Source organism: Lepidochelys kempii, chromosome 7, assembly GCF_965140265.1.
Source record: "Lepidochelys kempii isolate rLepKem1 chromosome 7, rLepKem1.hap2, whole genome shotgun sequence".
Lineage (NCBI taxonomy): Eukaryota > Metazoa > Chordata > Testudines > Cheloniidae > Lepidochelys > Lepidochelys kempii.
In genome coordinates this window covers 41,059,371-41,082,024 of record NC_133262.1, presented here as the reverse complement: position 1 = coordinate 41,082,024, position 22,654 = coordinate 41,059,371, and the positions used below count along the sequence as shown (strand labels likewise).

At 38.3% G+C, this 22,654-nt stretch overlaps 1 protein-coding gene across 4 annotated transcripts in view; it reads left to right on the top strand.

Annotated features, from left to right (window-relative positions):
- Window positions 1-22,654, top strand: part of IARS1 (isoleucyl-tRNA synthetase 1) — a 198,308-nt gene that overhangs the window by 126,095 nt on the left and 49,559 nt on the right. For all 4 annotated transcript variants that reach the window (XM_073352336.1, XM_073352335.1, XM_073352337.1 and 1 more), the window contains 7 exons: window positions 3,915-4,062; window positions 11,657-11,777; window positions 16,105-16,196; window positions 16,599-16,676; window positions 17,167-17,288; window positions 20,896-20,998; window positions 21,207-21,290. In XM_073352336.1, the coding sequence (XP_073208437.1) occupies window positions 3,915-4,062; window positions 11,657-11,777; window positions 16,105-16,196; window positions 16,599-16,676; window positions 17,167-17,288; window positions 20,896-20,998; window positions 21,207-21,290 (748 nt within the window). The remainder of the gene's footprint in view (window positions 1-3,914; window positions 4,063-11,656; window positions 11,778-16,104; window positions 16,197-16,598; window positions 16,677-17,166; window positions 17,289-20,895; window positions 20,999-21,206; window positions 21,291-22,654) is intronic.

Genomic DNA, 22,654 nt, shown 5'->3' with positions numbered 1-22,654 from the left:
TAAAACCAAGAGACGTGCATGTTTTCTGAAGCCTGCAGACAGTAGTGTTTGTTACTTTCCTAAGTTACTTACAGGCCATTTGCTGTGGTGGTAACCTTGGAACACAGTGGGTAAAGATTTAAAATGACATTTATGTAAAATAAATTTGGAAAATTTAGAGACGACAGTATTATTGGTTTGCCGTGTCTGTGTTATACATTATTGCCAGCCCTGAAAGTTCAAAAATCACCAGTCAGACCCCTATAAATCATGTGAGACTGGCTCACAAATTATGAGATGAAAAAATTATGTAGTGTTTTTGGTCTGTTTGAAGATCTTTGTATCCCCTCCCCACCTCCAGTGTATGTGAGACAAGTAGTGTTGTAAACTCTGCCAGATTTGTTGAGTAAGGTGGCCTGGATCTTTCAGTTTATCCCACATTCTAATGAATTAATTTTTGTGTCCTTCCCCCACTCCCACTCTCATACAAATTCTGCCAGGCCTGGGTGGGCAGCTGCAGGGGGTCCTCTTCTCTCCCTTCGCAGTGCTGGTCCCTGTAGGTACTCTCTGTGGGTGTGCATGTGCTCCATGCCCCTCGGGCTGGAAACTTTTCAGTAGCAGTGTCTGTTGGTCCATGCCTGCTCCCTTTGCCGCCTTGTGCTCCCAACCAAAGGTATAAGGAGCAGCATGGACCAACCACCTTGCTCCAGTTCCTTCTCTAATGTGAATAGAAGAAGGTCTGAGCTACTCTTCCCCAGGAGGCAGGAAAGTGGGTGACTTGGCTAAAGTTTGAGGGGACTGGAGCTTCTTGTATCATTTTGAGACTGGTTCCAGATCCAGCCAAAATCCTGTCACTTGAGAATGAATTGCAAGAGTTGGAGACAGCATGTACAAAGGCTTGTACAAAGATATTTGCTTTACCAATAAATAAATAAAAATTGGAGGCCAAATTGCTGTTTCATTTACATATTTATTTAGTAATTAGACATAATATTGAACTATTTTACTTTGCCACATATTGGGGTTATCTAAATTCAAAAGAAAGTTTCTTCTATTTTTAAACATATATATTGAAATCCAGCTTTTAGAGTTGAATGTTAAATTCAAAGTAGTACCCATTCCTGTACTGCTGACATTCATGCTTTACCATCTGTTTGCCCTAACAGCTGTATTGTATGTATTATGTTGATGTGAGAAGGTCTTTCAAGAAGAATTCATGGTCCAGTATTTTTGAATGTATTCTGTCAGCCCAAGTTAGGGTTTTCAAGTGCCCTAAAGGAAATCTCTGTATAGATTCATTAGTTTAGAAAATTGTGTTCTAAAAAGTTTATAAAACATGACAAATTGAATTCTGAAATAAATCTGTTACTGAAAATGTTGAAATCTTAAAAAGAAAATATTTTTGGCAAGTTGAATGAAGTACTAAGTACATCTTTATTTTAAATAATTGTACAGGTTAAGTTAGCTGAGTGAGACACTAGTTCTGACCTACAGTAGTCTCTGTTATACATAAGCTAGTAGAAACCAAGCTGTCTTTGTAGTTTAAAATATTAGCTTAGGGCAGTGCAGATGTAAGATTTTAAAAGATAAACTTTTTGCAAACTGAAGTGGATACATATTATGATACACTTAAAAAAAGTAAGTGAATATTATTCTCAATATTACCTCCAAAAAAAATTTGTGTGAACCACTCTTCTCCTCTTTGCAGCAGATTTACAGGCTACAGACTTTAAATCTTATTCTAAATTAATTCAGATTTCACTGCTTTCTTGTAGAAGAATAGCAGAGACATTATGCATTATTCTAGGTACCAGTGTTTTTATTTGGTACTTTAAAAAAAAAATGTTTTCACACTGAGCGTCTGGTGGAAGAAGTTGACTTGTTTTCTTCAGTAGGGACACCTTAAGTTCTGTATTGTTGGCTCTAGTGGGGTAACTGGTTAAGAGGAATAGTGGCTCAATTTGACTTCATGTGGCTATGCAAATGGGTACTACAAAAACAAGCATCCACTATCCTGTCCTGAAGATGAGATAAGGGGGGAATAAGGCAGGAAGGGAAAATCCCTTGTCTAAGCCAATGTTAAACACTCCTATTTGCTCTTCATGCAGTATGGGAAAATCTGAGCTGGCAGCTCTTAAAGTTGTCTATTCTGACCGGCAGAGCTGAGCAAATAGTGGGAAGATATTTTCCCATCAGTTATATTCTCCTTAATGACATTGCATCTCTTGAGCCATACTATAGGAGTTAAAACATTGAGGAGTCCTTGTGGCACCTTAGAGACTAACAAATTTATTTGGGCATAAGTTTTCATGGGCTAAAACCCACTTCATCGGATGCATGGAGTGGAAAACATAGTAGAGAGGTATAAATACACAGCATATGAAAATATGGGAGTTGCCTTTCCATTTGTTATGTATTTATACCTCTCTACTGTATTTTCCACTCTATGCATCCGATGAAGTGGGTTTTAGCCCACGAAAGCTTATGCCCAAATAAATTTGCTAGTCTCTAAGGTGCTACAAGGACTTCTCGTTGTTTTTGCTGATACAGACTAACATGGCTACCACTCTGAAATTGTAGGAGTTGTGAGCCTGCTCATGTGGGCCCTGAATCTTTTTGTGCAGTACTGGCATTTAGCAGGCATGTGCAGAACATCCCTCAAGACCAATATTCTGTTCAATTAGGTTGTAAATACCTGGTTTCCACCATGTCTCCATTCCTTTCTAACCACCAGAAAGCGCGGTCATGGTACCTTACTCCCTCTCCTTCTGTGTGGGAAAGTTAGTTTTTTGTATCAAACCTTTTAATTTAGTTATAGGATTAGTACAGGGCAAGTTATTTAAAATCCCCCCCCCCCCCGCCACCTTTGTTATCTGATTAAGATATACCAGGGGCCTTGTTATTGTGGTGGAGGCAGAAAAAAAGGCAGGGATCAGTTTCCCTTCCAAAACATCAGTTGGATATTTGTGTGGTTAATGGTTTTCAGTGCTTTTGGGAAGGGCGCTCCTCCAGGAGATATGCTGTTTGTGAAGTCATCTCTCCCAAGATCCAGAAAGGAGATTGGGGCAGTAGGGTTGTCTTTCTAATTATGGGAGACCTGTTGGTTCAGGAGAAACTGATCTGAGACAGTGTTTCCTGGACCAAGTAGATCAAATTTGAAACCTTCCTTGGCACTGAACTTGGGATCCTTTGGGTCCCATGCTGTTAGAGGAAGCCCTAAAAATGAACAGTCCATCTAAGTAGTATCCATTGCTAAAGGACGTAAAACTTTCAGATTGTGCCAGAGAAGAGCCTTGTCTTAACATGGATTCTTGAAACCTAGACAAGTCAAGAGACACTTTCTGAAGGATCCAGCAATTGACTCTGGTCTCAAGGCAGCCAGCCTTCTTGGTTCCAGGTGCACAGGCAGGAGAGATTCTGAAAAAGGAGAGGTCTTCCTTCCTGCTGAGCTTATTGGATCACTCCTCAGCATCAGGACAGCTTTTGAATAAGTCACAACAGCAAGAGCACTTCTCCCTTATGGACTTTGAGGAGAGGATATATTAGTATTCTGATCCATATTTGGTTCGTAACCCTGACTATTTTCTTTCTGAGTTCCAGCATGTCAATGCTGGTAGTATTCTAGCTGGAACAAGACTATGACTGGGGTACAAACCTTCATATCTTCAACATGCTGTACCTACTTACGATTTTGTCTTTTTATAGATTTTTTTTTTCCTGTGAATCCATCCCCTTTAGTGTTTTTCTATCACTGTGGCACAATGTTTGGAATTTGCTATGGTTTGTAAAGTTTGATGAGTATTTGCAGGTGAGCTTTTAGAGTATGTAATTTTTTTAGTTAAAATGACAAGCTTTCTAATATGAGTAATAGAGACCATAGGGGAAATGCCATTAAACTTCTTCCTAGTTGATCCTATTGCACTGTTTCTCTGCAGGCTGTACCTCATCAATTCTCCTGTGGTAAGAGCAGAAAACTTGCGGTTTAAGGAGGAAGGAGTAAGAGATGTGCTGAAGGATGTATTTCTGCCCTGGTACAATGCGTATCGCTTTCTCATTCAAAATATTGTGATCCTACAACATAAGGTATGAAGTTTTGAGACACTGAAAAGGCAAAGGCTAGTTTGTACACCTGGCACTATTTCTTGGTGGATTTTATGTTATGTTAATAACATACCCTCTTGCCACAAAGCTAACCTCACCTCCTTAGTCTCCTTTTGTTCTCAGTACCTTCTCTTGCTGAGCTCCTTAAGCCTGGAGTATAGTTCTCTGATCCTGACCACCATGCTTCCATCCTGTGCTCCAGGAGCATGATCCAAAGTCCACTGAAGTCTATACGAGTCATTTACATTGACTTCAACTTTTTTTGATCAGGCCTCAAATGCTACAAATGCTAATCTTCCCTTCTAAGCCGTAATAAGTGCATATATGTGTACATCAAGGAAAACAGAAGGTACAGGGGAAGGATAAGGATAAAAAATGAGGTTAACTCTCAAGTTGCATGCATCAGCAGCCACAGTTAACTTACTGTTGTAGCTCTTTAGTCCTATTCGTCTCACTCCTCGAGGCTTGGCTACATCCCTGTTATAAATTACATTGTAAAGATCATTTTTAGTTGTCTGTAAAACACTCTGTAGGTTTATGATGTTATAGACATAACAGGAAGTGGAAATTTACCGACACCTGTAGTATGTTAGCTTTCTTGCTCTTACAAATATAATTCCTTTTCAAGGTATAAACATTTCTTACAGTACAAAGGTGCTTTTACTTGTTGGTTTTGAAATGAACTTTATGCTATAGCAAGGTTATAGTGTTGGAACTGGAATAGAAAAATTGAGCTGTGGAGTAAACCTTGTGCAGTACATGCTCGTTTTAAGCCTGGCTTCAAATCAGATCAGTGCTGCTAGCGTCACATTTCAACGAGAAGTAAGTTCACCAACCAAACACTAACTACCGAGGACACCAGAGTTAACACTTGCGAAAAAAGTTCCATTAGGACTGTTGGTCCTTTCAGAGCAGATTTCTTTTTTTCCTTCGGCTAACTTTTCTTCTGTTTCTTGCCTTGTAAGGAACTGGCTCAAGCTACACCAAAACCAGAACTTTGTTTTAAAATAAAATTGGCTTATCCTAGCATTCTGTTAAATTTAGTTTTGAACATTCTTGTTCAAAAATATTTTTGGAGCGTTGTATTTTCATGTGAGAGATGGGAGCAGCTCTGTGTTGTGAACTGGAACTTCATCTAAAAGCGAAAGTTAGTTCCCACTGATTTAGTTGTTCTTTATTTCTGTAAATCTAACACACCTGTACACCAGATTATCCTCGTGCTTCTGTTGGACTCTGGGATCAGGAGTTGGTTTGGTGTCAGACTTATTTTGAAGAATTTGAACAATGTTGGAAATAGCACCATAGAGCTTCAATGTGTTCAAATCATCGTTTCATTTCCCTGTCTTGAGAGTTCATATCATGTGGCACACATCCATTTCTTTAAACTCATAATCTGCTCCAGGGGATGCAGCCATTACCCAGTCTTGCACCCTTGTTCTCGTACCTAGCCTGTAAATCTGTCACGAATTGCATAATCTGTTTTCTAGTTTAAAGGTAGCAACTGCCACAAATCCATCCTCGTCTTCTTGCAAGCCTGGGCCTGTTTTGCTTCATAGCTCATGTCATAAATATAAAGGGAAGGGTAAACCCCTTTGAAATCCCTCCTGGCCAGGGGAAAACTCCTCTCACCTGTACAGGGTTAAGAAGCTAAAGGTAACCTCGCTGGCACCTGACCAAAATGACCAATGAGGAGACAAGATACTTTCAAAAGCTGGGAGGAGGGAGAGAAACAAAGGGTCTCTGTCTATATGCTGTTTCTGCCGGGGATAGACCAGGAATGGAGTCTTAGAACTTTTAGTAAGTAATCTAGCTAGGTATGCGTTAGATTATGATTTCTTTAAATGGCTGAGAAAAGAATTGTGCTGAATAGAATAACTATTTCTGTCTGTGTATCTTTTTTGTAACTTAAGGTTTTTCCTAGAGGGGTTCTCTGTGTTTTGAATCTAATTACCCTGTAAGGTATCTACCATCCTGATTTTACAGAGGTGATTTCTTTACTTCTATTTCTATTAAAAGTCTTCTTTATAGAAAACTGAATGCTTTTTCATTGTTCTCAGATCCAAGGGTTTGGGTCTGTGGTCACCTATGCAAATTGGTGAGGCTTTTTATCCAACATTTCCCAGGAAAGGGGGGGTGCAAGTGTTGGGAGGATTGTTCATTGTTCTGAAGATCCAAGGGTCTGGGTCTGTAGTCACCCAGGCAAATTGGTGAGGCTTTTTACCAAACCTTGTCCAGGAAGTGGGGTGCAAGGTTTTGGGAAGTATTTTGGGGGGAAAGACGTTTCCAAACAGCTCTTCCCCAGTAACCAGTATTTGTTTGGTGGTGGTAGCGGCCAATCCAAGGACAAAGGGTGGAATATTTTGTACCTTGGAGAAGTTTTGACCTAAGCTGGTAAAGATAAGCTTAGGAGGTTTTTCATGCAGGTCCCCACATCCGTACCCTAGCGTTCAGAGTGGAGAAGGAACCTTGACAGCTCACAACTAGGTGATAGGAAGGGAGGGTTTGAAGCTTTGACTCTCTCATCTTGCTGACCTTTGACTTCAGTTAGAAGTGATAATTTCTCAGAGCTTCAAAAGCACTCTTGATAGCATACGTACCAAAAACATCAATGAAGTCCCTAATAAATAATAAAAAGAAATTACAGTGAGTAATTAGGTTTAGGATTAGACTACTGTAAGAATTCTCATACTGGGTCAGACCAAAGGTCAATCTAGCCCAGTGTACAGTAAATCAGTAATACTGAATAAAGAGCCACCTAAGATAGCTGCACTCGCTGTAGATTTGCATAAAAATGTTGGTAGTCAAGAATACTTGATACTAGATATTCATGTACATAAAAGGTTGTTACAAGGAGGAGAGAGAAAAATTGTTCTCCTGAATCTCCAAGGATAGGACAAGAAGCAATGGGTTTAGATTGCAATAAGGACAATTTAGGTTATACATTAGGAACAAATTCCTAACTGTCTGGGTGGTTAAACGCTGGAATAAATAGCCTACGGAGGTTGTGGAATCTCTGTCAATGGAGATTTTTTTTTTTAAGAGCAGGTTAGACAAAGACCTATCAGGGATGGTCTAGATAATACTTAGTCCTGCCATAAGTGTGGGGGACTGGACTAAATAACCTCTCGAGATCCCTTCCAGTCCTATGATTCTATGAATCACCTTAGCAATAGCAAGAGGACAGCATCATATATAACCAATATTGCATCTTTGTAAAATAGTTACTATCTGCAATAGGTCTTTGAATGTAACCTGTAAATGTCAAGAGCTAATGAAAGACACTGGAGTAAGTGATATGTGTGTTGAACACTTCCCATTAATCCACAAAAAAGATCAAAATATCTTTCCTCAGCAACACTATTATTTTGTCAGATGTTGAAATTTTTATGCTTGTGGAGAGTGGGATCCTTTGAAAGCAATTTCTTCCTTTCAACAAAGTCATCCTATAACAGGTTACCACTTATTAGTGCAGACATTTCAAATAGGCTGGAAACTAAGCAAAAACTAAGTGAAAAGTTCAGACCTTGTAGTACTCTTGAAATTATGGTAGCCATTTAATCACTTAAATGGGGGGAGGGATAGCTCAGTGGTTTGAGCATTGGCCTGCTAAACCCAGGGTTGTGAGTTCAATCCTTGAGAGGGCCATTTAGGGATCTGGGGCAAAAATTGGGGATTGGTCCTGCTTTGAGCAGGGGGTTGGACTAGATGATCTTCTGAGGTCCCTTCCAATCCTGATATTCTATGATTCACTTTGGAAGGCTGCCATTTAAAGTGATAATGGCAACAGACTTCAATAAATAGTTGTGCAAATTGTTTTGTCTTTTTAGTAATAATCTTTTCAAGGAAAGTTTGGTAACTACCTTATAATTAACGAGCCTTTTCTGAGGATCCTCACAGCCTTCATAAGAAATTTCTCATGTTACCTAAAAAATTCCATTTTTTTTCACCTGTGACCATGGAATTAGCTGAAATGAGCTTTGCAGCCAGCCATTTTCTGCTGTCATCCCGTTAGATTTTGCAAGATCAACAGAGTTGGGGATAGGAGACGTATGTGGAAAACCTGGATCCTTCAGCAAATAATTTTTTGATTCAGCAAATGTAAATTTTCTTTATGAATCAGTAATGAAACAATGTGTCAGCATAGAATTAGAAGATAATATGCTGCCAAAGATGTTATTTTTTGGGTGAGACCTGATACAGAGGCTCTGGCTGTTTGTTAATTTCATTATACTTCCTGTAAGAGAGAAATAGCTAATTCTAGTGTCCTGGCTGAAATCTGGGAATTACATTCTGCCTCCTAAAATTGCCATTGCAGTTACAGTTGGGTAAACTATTGTTTGCTTCCCCACCCTGAGTTGTTGTGTAATCTTGTTGTGCACCATTTAGCAGCTGCCATTTTGCACCACAGGGGTGGTTGAATGAATAGTGGACAAAGAGATTTATATACAGTTTCACTTGTCGGGGCAATCAGTGGAAGCCCAGTTCAAAGATGAGCTCCTCAACTGAGGGTATGCCTACACTACAATTAGATACCCACGGCTGGCCTGCACCAATTGACTCAGGCTTGTGGGGCTCGGACGAAGGGGCTGTTTAATTGTAGCATAGATGTTTGGACTCAGGATGGAGCCTGGGCTCTGGGGTCCCAAGCCCGAACTTTTACACTGCAATTAATCAGCCCCTTAGCCTGTGTCAGCTGGGACAGGCCAGCCATGGGTTTTTAATTTCATTGTAGAGAGGGCTATGGCCAGATGTGGTGTACTGACTTAAATTCTAATGGCTTCTGCTTTCCAGCCTTTAACAGCCTTGATATGATATAGGTTGAGACTATGGCCACACAATATTGCTTTAAATTTGCAAGAGAGAAAAGGTGGGTGAGGTAATATCTTTTATTGAACCAGCCTCTGTTAGTGAGAGACAAGCCTTTGTGCTTACACAGAACTCTTCTTCACGTCTGAGAAATGTATTCAGCTGTGACATTCTGAATACAAGGTTGAACAGATTTAGTGTAAGTAGTTAACACATATTTCAAGGGATAGTGGCCCATTAAAACCATAGCAGTCATAGGGGGAAAAAGGAGGGGAGGAAAAGCTGGGAGTAAGTGGGTTACAGATAGTTGTAATAAGCCATACATCCAGTGACTCTATTCAGTTCATGGTTTTTAGTGTCTAGCAAAATTATGAAATTAAGCTCCCAGGCTTGTCTTGTGAAGTATAGTGCAGGTTTTCTTTGAGGATGAGGACTGAGAGGTCAGACATAAAGTGAAAAGTGTTCACCCACAGGTGAAATGGTGTTTTTGTCTTATTTTTCTGTGAGAGTTCATTCGAGAGCATAGTGATTGTCTGGTTTCACCTGCATAGTTATTATTGGGGCATTTAGTGTACCTTGTCCAGTGCACCACGTGTAGTGATAAGCATGTGTAGGATCCCAGGATCTTGAAAGGTGTGTTGATCATCAGCAGTGGAGAGATGCCTGCAGGTTTTGCATCTGTTTTTCTGCCAGGGTCTGGTGTTGCTTTGAGTTGGTGCGTCTTGGTCTGTGGGGAGCTTGCTTTTGGTGATGAGGCTGAGGGGGTTGTTTAAAGGCCAGAAGAGAGCGTTCAGGAAAGATTTCTTTCAGGGTGTGCTTCCTATCAAGTATGGGTTTAATTGTTTGATGATCTCCAGTATGGGTTTTGGTGTGGGATGGTAGGTAACAGCTTATAGTGGTGGGGTTTTTATTTCTGTATTGAAGTAGGTTCTTTTGGACTATTTGTGAGGCCCGTTCCATGATGCAATCTGCTTCGCTGGTGAAGTGTCCTTGCTTTTAAGCATGTTAAGGTGTACATCCCGGACTTTCTCCGCAGAGTATATTCTATAGTATCTGAGTGCCTGGCTGTAGGTGAGATTTTGTGGTGTGTTTGGGGTGATAACTGGATCTGTGAAGGTAGGTATGTTGATCCGTGCGTTTCCTGTAGATAGTTGTTTTAAGTTTGCAAAGCAGTTTCGGATCTTTTTGGATGGAAGATGCTGTACATGAGGTACTATTTTGTTACTATACCATTTCAAGAAACCTTGTGACAAAGGCAAACCTCCTATATAGAAGAAAGGTATTTCAGTGGCATTTGGAAAGAAAAGTTCTTATGATTAGGAAGCCTACTATAATTACTTTCAACAAAGAACAGAAGACTTCCTATTTCAAAACATATTTTCTAAACAAGATGCACTTGTTTAAAGGTCACATAACAACACGTCTTACCATGTCTCCTGGTAATTCTATGGTTGGATAGATATGTCTGCAAATTAGTGCAACACATTCTTGTCTATTTTTTCCTTGTCTTCAGACCTAGCCCCTCTCAAACTGTGATTTTTTTAAATTTATTTATTTAATTTATTTATTTTATTAGATTTTTCAAGAATAAAAATCCTCACTACAGGGATAGCAGGCCTTTGGGAAAACCTGTAGGGAGTGGTATAGGAGATTCAGTAGGGATCTCCACTGATCACTGTTTAAAAGCTGCTTAGTTAGAAGTCAATGTGGTATTCTCCCTCCCTCCCTCTCTGGAAGAGCAAAGTGAATGGATAGATTACCAATTTAGCACATATACTTCTAGCCTTTTCCCACCTTCTCTTTTGCAGTGTATACTACATTACAGTCCAACGTTCAGGGGCAGTGAACAGTGCTGCCTCTCATGAAATGCTAAATATGTACAGTAATGACATGATGCCTGCCTAAAATTCCTCCAGCAGTTCCAGTTGAGTTTGCTATTTTTTCCACCTACTTGTAACAATTCTTTTGCGGTGCCATGTGCTATTGAACAATTGCTGCATTTGAAAATTATAGTTATTTATATACATGTCCTATGTTTGTCTATCTATCTAATGTTCACTTACCTATATTTTCTCACACACACACACCTCAGAGTCAGTAAAGTTCTTTAAATGCTTTGGAATCCAGATGGATGAAAGGGACATAAAATCAGTATCATTAGCCTGTGTTCATAAATTGTGATGAGACTACATACAAAAGGTGTAAAACGTGGGATTATTGAATTTCCTTGTGTACTGTACTACTATTTCTGTGTGTTAATAAATACAGAAAACTGGTCCCTTTTGTAGTTTACATTGTTGTGTAATGAAACAGGATCAGTGCAAATCAGTTTATCTTGGCTTTTTCTGTTAATGTGTCTCAAGAACAAATATCTGTATCTGACAGCGAATACTCTTACTAACCAATGTAATGGAGAGCGTGGATAGGAGGCTCTTGTCAATGAATAACAAATGGGCTTTTAAGAGGAAGGGTGCTCCAGTCATTAGGGCACTTGTTCAGGACATGGGAGACTTGGATTCAGTGCCCTGCTTCACCACAGACTGTGATCTTGGGCAAGATGCTTAGTCTCTGGGTCTCCGTTCCCCATCTGTAAAATGGGGTTAAAATGGCCGTGACCTAACTCACAGGGGTGTTTTGAGATAAACACATTAAAAGATTGTGAAACACTTTGAGATCTACTGATGATGAGAGAGGTATTATTTTATAGGATTTAATGTGTTCAAGAGTTGACATGCTCTACTACTATTCATTTTTCCAATGATGTTTATAGGAAGATGTAAAGGAATTCCTGTACAATGAGAACACGATGAAGGAGAGCAACAACATCATGGATAAATGGATTCTTTCCTTCACCCAGTCACTCATTCAGTTCTTCAAGGCTGAAATGGCAGGTATGTGTATCTTTTGCTTTTTGTTTCAGTTCAGAAAAAGACTTCATTTGAATAATTGTCACTGACTGGTGACTAGGGATGGGCTTGCACAAAGGATGCATTTATCCAGGGATTTTCAGATTTCAGATCAGACTGCATGAAAGAAAGGGGCAAAAAAATCTTAAAACAGTAACACAGGGAAAGGGGCAGCTATAGAATATTAATTTAATTGATGTACATACCATTCTTGCTGTTATAAGAACTTAGTTCTGGCGACACAGTGGCCTTCAGCCTAGAGTAACTTCTCCCACAATGAAGTCTGTAAGATGACCATGGTTTTTGAAGTACTCACATTCATTTCACAGTGCTGTTGTCCTCACCCGTCATAACTCTGGGCTCAGTAATATAGGCTTATTGAGTTTACTTGGTGCGATAGAACCGTTCAGAGAATTAGGGCAATTAGCAAACCCTATTGCTTGTAACCTTTAAGCTGGACCTCAGGAAACTATTCTTGTTGCTTAATCCTTGTAGTTGCTCTTTTAAAATCTAGCAGTAGCATAAGTTCCCAGGTGTATTTTCTTCCTTCTGTTTTTTAATAAAATTTACCTTTTTTTAAGAACAGAATTGGATTTTTGTGTCCTAAGAGGTTTGTGCACACGTTGTTTAATTAGCTGGTGGCAACAGCTGATTTCCTTTGTTTGCTTTCTCGGCTCTTCCCTGTAGGCAGGGTGAAAGGGTTTGAGGGTACCCCACAGGAAGGAATTCCCAAGTGCGCCTTCCTGAGCTCTCAAAGGGGTTCTGCACTTGGGTGGTGGCAGCATCTACCAATCCAAGGTCAGAGAAAAGCTGTAACCTTGGGAGTTTAATACAAGCCTGGAGTGGCCAGTATTAATTTTTAGAATCCTTGCTGGCCCCCACCTTCTGCACTTGAAGTGCCAGAGCAGGGAATTAGCCCTGACAGATCCTTTGAAACATACTCATTTGACTGTTTCTTTGTATCATTATTTAATTTAGTCTCCTGTACTCTTAACACATTGCTTTGGTGGAAGTGTCCCTTCCACAATTTCCCTGTTAAAGGCTTTCAACACACTATTTCCTTAATCCTCCTACAGGGAGTGCCTGTGGTTCTCTCCTTCATTGACCTGTCTAACAGGGAGCACTTTACAGTGCCTTTCCACGCTTTGACCAGTTAACAACCTAGAAGGAGGGCCAGTGACCAGTGGACTCCACACAATACCCTTGATCTTCCATCAGTGTCACAGTCCAGAGGAGTTTGGGGGATAATCAAGGTTACCTCGTCTGAGCCTTTCAACCTACTAATGGGTTGAATTGTTTATTCGCTCCCTCTACCATTTACACAGAGACCTCATAAGTGGGTGCATTTAATATGTAGTAGTATGCATTTAATAGCTAGCTGAAACATTTTTGGTTGAAGCATAGTTAATAGAGTCTGTTACAAATGTACAATCAATGCATACTTAATTGTTTTACTGTTTAGTTGGACTTACTGGGCATACAACTGCCCTGTAGTTCATGCTCCATTATTTTAATTTACTGTAGCTAGCAAGCAAGCAGTGAGTCAGTGGCTAAAAATAGGTTGGTTTTTAAAATCTGAAATGTGAATTTGCTGGTATTCAGATATAGCCTGGCAAGCCACAACAGTACGGCACTGCTGTTGACAAGAACATAAATGTCATGGACCAGCACTGATGCTTGTGTCTGATGACTTAAAAAAACTACAAAGCAAATAATAAAAAGAATTTACCCATCAAAGAGCACAATTTCAAATGCTGCTTCCATAGCTCAGCTCCTAATGCCTAATCCCTATATTGTAGAAAGTAATATTTCATTGGGTTCTCTCTGTTTCTCCTACAAAAGCACCCAGAGAATTGCTGAAGACTTTTCCAATCTGGTATAAGTAGATATTACAGAAAATAAGTAATTAGCATGAGCTTATTTGAAATACAGTAGAGAGAGAATTGGTTTTGTATTTATTTACTGGATTTTTTGAATTGTGTCACAATCTAAGCTCTTTCTTTAAGCATAGATTTTTTTTTCCTTTCTATCTCTGCTCATTAGAGGTGTAGAACTGGAAAAATGGACATGAATGGCCACTACTTGGGGAAAAAAAAAAACAACCAGCACCAAACAAACCTTAAGTTGTTAGTTCTGTGGGGGAAGTTTAAACAGGTCCTCTTTGCTAGAGCTGGCTTCCACTTATTAACATTAAATTGTAGCCACCAAAATAAAATGTTAGCAGGTAGACCTTAGCATCATTTATTTCTCCTATTAAGTCATAAGGTTTTAAAACTGGCAATCTTGGGTCAAATTTTCATATTCTTTTTCATTTGAGTACTTAGTACTTCAGTGAATAAAATATTAAATATCTAGACTGTGACAGTTGATAAAGTCATTTAAGGATGAAAGAAAAATTGAATTGGAAGTTGGAAATTTAGTAAGTAATTCTTCATGGTTTTAGTGAAGTGAAATTCCCTATCTAGAAACAGTGATTTTTACCATAGTGCATTTGGTGCTTGAATAGTGCCTGTGTGCAATATACAAGAGGATAAATTACAAATCAGCGTTTCTCACGGTGGTTAAGCTTAAGAGATTGACTGAGTGCAGTGGTGTCCAAACTTCTCCTGCCCCCCACCCCCTTATGGAATCTGTTGTGTCTCCCCTCCATTACTGCACAGTCAAGGCTTTCTCAGCAGAGGAGTTGGGCTGAAAGTAGAGCTGGGGACAGAACTGGGGATGGGGAAGGAGTTGGGGCTAGAGGCAGAGCTGGCCTTGGGGTGGAGAGAGAATGAGGGTAGAGCTGAGCTGGGGGTGGAGTGGGGCTGGAGCTGGGCTGGGGGCAGAGCACGGGGCAGAGTGGAGCTGGGGTCGGAGCAGGGCTGGGCGGCGCTCCCTCCCTGCCCCCTGTGGGGGCTGGCCTTGGCTCTGCTGTGCACCCCTCCACTCCCTGAATGTTTCTCTGTACCCCCTAGGGGAGTATGTCCCACAGTTTGGGAACCACTGACTTAGTGTCTTTCTTTTTTTCCCTTCTGTCAGCTCAAAGTATAATATCATGGCACAGGTTATAACTGGAGATTCTAGACTACTAAAGGTGAATGAAACGTAGTTTCAAAACAAACAAATATCTCACTGTAAAATACACAAGTATGTTAGCAAGCTTTTCTTGTTGTGCATCATAGTTACTTTTCAAGCAGCGTTAGTAATGGGATCTCTATCAGAACATAAAACCCCATAAATAGTTTCTTTGTTTTACTTGACACATAACTCCAGAAAATTTCCTTTTTAGGTTGAAATATCTAGTGCTCTGTCTTTTACAAGATTTTTTTAGCTTGCAAAATGCAGTTGTAAAAAGTGTGCTGTGGAACTCTCAAAGGAAAGGTGTATAATTCAATAGCTGTTTGATTAATAAAATAAATGGCAGAAGCAAAAGACCATGGTATTAATAGCAGCTCCTTATTTTTAACCAAGCTGCCTGCAAGTTAGTAACTTTTGTTTATAAGGACTAGTTTATCTAATCTTTCTAGAAAACAATTTTTTGTAAACTAAAAATGTTTGAGCATTTAAAGTCATGTTTCCCTCTGGTTGGACTTTGAAGTTTGTGAGAACCTCTTATTTGTGTTAGCAGTTCTTCATGCATTTGAATTACACAGAACATAAGAAAATGGCTATGCCTAGCTTTTTATTCTGTTAATATTATTCATGAGATAAAATAAAATCTATTTGCATGAATGACTTTACAGCCTTTCGTCTGCTCTATTATTTAGAAGAACTGTGCAAGAAACTGTCGTGGGGAAAAAAAGTTAAATACAAAAAACATTGCAATAGAAATTAAAATGGTTCCTGAATTGGGTAATTGCATCTCCATTCATGTTTCTCCCACAATTTTTGGTGAATTTAAGTATTCAGCAGTTTCTTTTAGCAATATGTTCAAATTTAGGAATTGCCAAGCCATAATAGATCAGTGGTCCATCTTGTCCACTATCCTCTTTCAATTTGCTTCAGATTAAGGCATAAAATGGCCATAATGCACCTCTGTGCAGTACCAGACTATAGCAATTTATTTCTGACCTTCAGCTGATGACATGCTTATGCCCTGAAGCGTGAGAATTGATTATGTTCGTAATTTTAATTTTATGATATAGTTTAAGTGCAGATTCTAGTAATACTAGTGTGTCTAATCAATTTTTTTAATCTTATGAAGGTATTTCCTTCTGTAAAGTCATGAGTGTTAAGTTGTCAAGGCTTTATATTACTGTGTGATTCTTTAAGGGAAGAATTTTGATGCAGAAGGCAAGTGTTTTGTACAGTAAGAAATTATTTTTCCTCTTAGCCTACAGACTATACACTGTAGTCCCTCGACTAGTTAAGTTTGTTGATGTACTGACCAACTGGTACATCAGAATGAATCGCAGAAGGTTAAAGGTAGGTGCTATTTCTGTTGCTAACTTTTTACTGTAGATAGACCCAATGTAGTTTAAATAGATTAATTAAACTAATAAAATCCTTATAGTACCTTTGTGTGTTATATAAAACTGTGTAGCTTTCAGCTGAATAGCTGAAATTGCAAATAAATATGATTTTCCCTTTTTACTCCATTTATGTTCTTGCCCCTTGTTTCTTCATAGGGCAAGTAAAAATACACTGTAGCCCATAATTTTTGTTTTGTTGGATAGGATTGAACTGTAATTGTGGATCTTGGAAAGCTAGCATTTATTGGGTGAAGGAGTAAAATCATGTATTACAGTGTGAGAATGTAGTTCATAATTTAAAAAGTGTAGATGGTTTTTCTAATCCTTTTCCTTTCTCCATGGATACTCTGAATAGGGTGAAAATGGGAATGAGGACTGCATTATGGCCTTGGAAACCTTGTTCAGTGTTCTGTATGCAATGTGCAGACTCATGGTAAGGTTTTACACTCAACTCTAATTATTTAACGTATTCAACTTGATTCCCCAGCAAGCCTGGGTGCATGCTTCTAATTGTTACAGTTGCCCCTAGAAGTAACAGACCAGAAAACTAGTAAAGACCAGACCTGAAAATGGGGGAAACTGCTACTGCATTTTATCATTGTATTGTATAGTATTGTGTTTTCTCTGGGTTAAACTCAAACGGAAGGTGAAAAGGTGGCATCAATTTAATTTGTTCATCATGGCCTATTCCTTGAATTAGTGTTATATTTTGTAGTGTTAAAACGCAAAGTAAATATTCCATTTTTGCAGCGCTGTCTGCTGGACAGTATAATCCTGTAACATAAGGATTCCTGATTAATAGGAAAAAAGGAACACACAAAAAAATGTTGTGTTTTGATGATAATGAAGGTAATTGGTTGAAAATATAGAGGATACAATTCAGTAAGAGAATGCATTCATGAATAATATATAAAATATTGCAGGCACCTTATACTCCCTTTATCACTGAAATGATGTATCAGAATCTGAAGACCCTTATTGATCCGGCCTCAGTTCAGGAGAAGAACAGTGATAGCATTCACTATCTCATGCTTCCTCAAGTGAGGTAAGAAACAACCTCTGTTGGTGACAGTGGGCAGGGTTCTCTTTCCTGTAGTTACAGAGAGAAGTTCTTCATACCTTATTCACATATTTAAACAAAGCAAAAATACCAGTCTTTGGCATTTACAAGCATACAAGGAACACATTTTTTGATACAAAGGATTCCTTTTGCACCCAGAAAATGATCTTGTAGTTGTGCTTATTGTTTTAAACACTTCTGTTTTCCTTAGGCGGGCAAAATATGTAACTGAAGTGTTTATGAAACTATTTTACTCCTGTACACCAATTTTCTTTAGGGAAGTGTTTCCCTTTAGTCTTTAACACACTTGCCATTGCTGAGGTGTGTTAACCTGACAGGACTGGCTGGGGCAGTATTGATAAGGTGCTGTGGCAGTATTGGGAGGAAAGGTGCAGAGTTAGCACTCTTTCTAGATCCAATCTCTCTCCTTCAGCAAAAAGGCTGGCTACCGACTTGGATTTCTCTGCATGCTGAGAAGCAGTAGGGGTCTACAGCTTGCTGGGGCTAAAGAAGAGTGGTCACAGAGCTATAATGTTCCCCATTTCTCATCAGCATGCAGTATCTTTTTCAAGATGGATGCTTAATTGGAGGCTGCAATGCCTGCCTTCTCCAAAAGACTCCCAAAGGATCGTAAAACTCTGTGCCAGAGCCTTTTCATGGCTGAATATGTCTGGCCATATTTGACATCAGAGTTTAAAACTTACCTAGGTTTTTCTTTTCATGCATATTGTGCCTTTTGGTGTCTCTGACCAAGCAAGAGAGCTACTAGTTGTGTTCCTTCTGATGGCCATACAGTATACACTAATTGTGGAAAGTATTGTTACAAGAAATCTACTGAGATTCATTTAGCAATGCTGCTGGTTTTATGTATTCTAGAAGTGTACTCTTCTATGACACAGAATGTGAAACTGATACGTTGTTATTAGGAATGCCCTTGAATTGGTGGTGTATATGGATTAATAGAAGGAAATTCAGTTATTCATGGCAACTTAATTTGTGTAACGTATTGGGTCGCATGTGCATTCCTGTTCCCATCTACTAATCAAATCAAAGATAGATGTTATTTTAAAACTAAATTACACTTGAGGTTTTATAGTGGCTAAAAATCTGGCAGTCATTTTTCTTCGTTGGTGCCTTTTTTGTCTTAGTGTTATGTTTAAATTAAGTTTTGATTGTGATAGTTAATCTGTAATGAGCTAGCTTTTCCAAGGACAGTAGCACAGATCGCAACAGAGACATCTTTTTTTTGTAGCAGTTGTAGGCTATGGTGCTGTGTGGCATGTACTTTCACAGCAGCATGATAGGTTTATACAAAAAAAGCTATATGGCAAACATTATGGTTGTCAGATTAAATTGACTGTGTCATTTTCAGGGTTGGACATAAATTTGTATTTTTTAAAACTTTTAAAACTGTATATGCGTAAGAGAATGAATTGTTTCTATGACACTTAAGCAATGTATTGATACATACAACTAATGGTAATAGCCGTGAGTTCTTGGGAGTCCACAGAAATGTGATTTCATTTTCCCTTTAAGTGCTATTCAGATTAGTGATTTAGGGAAATTCTGACAACCTTCAAGACAGCCACCAAGATGCAAGAGGTTAATCCAACCCTCTTGTCCTGCCTTGACTCCCAGAATTCTCAGCTCCAGCTGTGGCTCTTATTTCCTGTTCTTCGTTTAATTGCACAGTCTCCTGATTGCTTGTTGCAGATTTTTATATACCCTGGAAATCCAATAAGTTAATACTTTTTACAAAAACAGTTGAATATGAGTTGCTGTAATAGATCTGTACTTCAATTACAGTCAAATAAACAATAGATCTGTAAACTTTCACCCTGAAATATTAGGATTTTTTTAGCAATGATTTATGTTTCAGGCCCTTTGTTTTCAGTTTTTACTGATTTTTTTTTTTTTTTAACCAAAAAGTTTCTGGGTTTTATACTATTTGGTTTTTAACTTTTTTTTTTCTACCTGAATTTTGGATCACGCAATAAATGAAAATACTGATGACGAGAAGAAAATCCAGGACATTACATTAAGTAGATACATTTATTTTAATAATAAATTTAGTCTAATTGTAAATGTGAGGCTGTTCAAGTAAGGCAGAGTAGTGGAACGAACAAATACACACGCATGTGCACATATGTATGTACTGTTGACGTGCAGTTCATGAAATAAACCACAGCATTAAACTGCTTTTACTTTTAGTACTCTTACTTTTCTCTATTTGTTGCTTTTTTCTGTCCTCCCTTCTCCCGATATTTACCCAGAAAACTGCTCAGTTAGTTTTTTTGCACCAATTGTCACCTATTTTACGTTGATAAATTCCTGGGAAATTTTCAAATAAAGTAATAACTGAGAATGAAGGACCTTACTTATGCTGTATGCTAACTAGATTCTTCTCTGTCCAAAGTAACAGGTAAAATCAGAAACATTGTTTTTGTGGTACTTCATTGAGTTTTATAATAAACCACAAATCTATGAAAAATATTCTCACAATGCAGTTTCACAATAATGCTTTAAAATCTAAGAGGAAAGTAATATTTCTTACTATGAACATTTATGAAAAACAAGGAAACTTTACATTGCAATAATGTACAAATTTTTTTTTTTAAGTCCTTCCCTGGGAAATTGACTTGAAGAAGCACAGAAACTTAAAAATAGCCAATAACATTAATCCAAATATTCCTGGTATCACAGATTAGGGCATAAGTCTTAAATCTTGCTCCATGGAGTCTTCTCCCTTCTGGTAAACCTTCCAGACCACTCTGTTTTACACCAAGAATGTTTCCAGTTAAAGTGATATAATTAGCAACTTCACATCCACATTATACTTTTCCTTCGTTCACAGCTTTTCTGACACAAATAAATACCAAAATAGTAATGACTCTGTGCTTTGCTTGAAAATGTATGTAGTTTTGAAGGAGCTGCCTGAATTACAGATACATTCAAACAATCAACAAAGAACAAGAACTGGCATCACTTATAGAACTGGTGATTGCTTTTACATTTGAAACAAGCTTTGACTCTGTGCTTAACCTGAAAAACAAGCTGTCTGGAAACAGAGGTGGGGGCGGGGGGGAGCATGTTATCAAGCCACAGAGAAAAGCAAAAGATTTGAAATACATAAGCTTTCTGGAAAATACAGGTCTGAATTCTGGGAATATGCACATGGCCCATCATTCTTTTATAACCCACACTTTCAAGATAAAAAATTATGGAGATCCCACCAATTCACTGTGTGTGGGTATTTCAATAGCAATGTAACTAATTCATTTGTTATGTATTTTTGGATATTCCATTATATCATAAATATAAATTCTGCTCTTCATTGGATACTTGTAAAATGAATAGTGTACATAATTATTTCATATCAGTCAGTCATGTGAAAGGTATTAATGACAGCTAATAAAAATAATTCTTAAAAAATAAAAGAAACCCACACACAAAATTGCTTCTTAGCATTACCAGTGTATGGATATGACCAAATCTGTTGTGGGAAATTTTTGACAGATGTGACGATGGGTTAAAGGCCCACTTAAATAAATCTAAAGAGATGTAAACATTAAATTGTTTCTTCCTAATCTAGGGATGATCTGATTGACAAAAAAATTGAAAATGCCATTTCCTGGATGCAATCTGTTATTGAGCTTGGCCGGGTAATCCGAGACAGAAAAACCATTCCAGTAAAGGTTAGAAGCTCTTAATATCTCTTACATCAATATTCCATGAACATATAGCAGCTCTGTAACTTTCGGAGAAGTGGGGAGTAAGTGACTAAATCTGTGCTAGCAAACAGAATTAAACAGAAAGGAATTTAGTTTAAAATGACCAAAATAATACTTTCTGTAGCCCTTTATTTCCTCTCTCATACTGAACCTCTATTGATTTTTGTTTCAGTATCCACTAAAAGAAGTAGTGGTTATCCATCAGGACCTAGAGGCTCTGGAAAACATCCGGTCTCTGGAGAAGTATATACTTGAGGTAAGAACATAATCAACAGAGGATATTATTGGAGCTTTACTGTGCAAGTCAGTTTCAAAGGAGCACTTCTATATCATTTCTATTGGCTAGGTTAATACCTCATTTAACTGAATTTCAGTAAGTTACATATACTGCTCTTTTGGGCCACATTCCATATTTGGTCAATATGCAAATGTGAGCTATATAAATGGGAGGTGTAGGCAAAGGGTGGATTATGACCCTAAATCTACAGACTACATTTATGAGAAACGCTTCATCTCTGGAAGTGTCTAACCACACAGCATTACTTTGGTAATATACAAGTCATTCAGAGAACTTTAGAAATACACTTTTCCATGACCATTGTGGGGCAGAAATGTAGTTTGAATGAAAATGAGGCATGCTAAATCACCCAGAATTGCCAAAGTATATTATAGTGAAATCTTGGAGGTGAAATTGTAGGGGTAATCATTATTAATAAATAAATAATTCAAGGATATTAAAATGCAATGACTAGAGTATATGCTGAAGGGTTAAGGAAGTATGCAGATCCATAGCTTAGTTAGATGGAAAGTTCTGTGAAAAGTAAGAGCAGAAAACAATTGAGTATGTTCCAAAAGTTCTCAAAGCTTAACCTGTTTTTCCAAAGTTTATAGAAAATAAAATGTCAAATAGGTAAGATTTTATGGTCTATATAATTTCTGGCAATTATCTTGAGCATCCCCTGTGATATGCCTTTAAAGTACTCTCTCTTTAATGCGGGTCCATTAGAGAAAATGCACTCTGCCCTACTTTAATACTTTACAAGGATAAAAACCCTGCCATTCAAAATAAATTAACCTTTTTGGTATTTGACATATTTGAGTTGACTTTCAAATTGTCTGGGCATCCTGTTTTCAGGCAATCATCTAAAAATTAGTAGTTTCAAGATGTTCTTGAAGCTTTTAATCTCTGTACCAAATTCAAGAAATTGGGGTGGGGAAACAAACTTATTTCTTTTTATCTTTAAATGCTGGTTGTGGAGCTGTTGTTCATTGTCTCTTGAATTCAATTAAATGCTATTACAAACAGCTCATTTTAAAGTGTATATTCTTTCACTTCACTTCAAAGATGATGACCTGCAGTAGAAAAATCAAGTGTGTGGGTAGAAGGGGAGGAAGGTAACATTTGGTAAGGAAGACTGTTTTTCAGGCGGAGTGGTGTATTTGAGCTGTTTTACAGAGTTTAAGAGAGAGACTATTTTTTTTGGAATTGAGGTTTAGGGGTACTTTGAACTCTTACCGAGGTAGATAACATGAGTATAAAGGATGACTTGGAGAGTGCCAGGTGTTTGTCACAGTTCTAAAGTTCCTCCTCTGCCTTGGGGGGTCCTGCGATTATTGGCG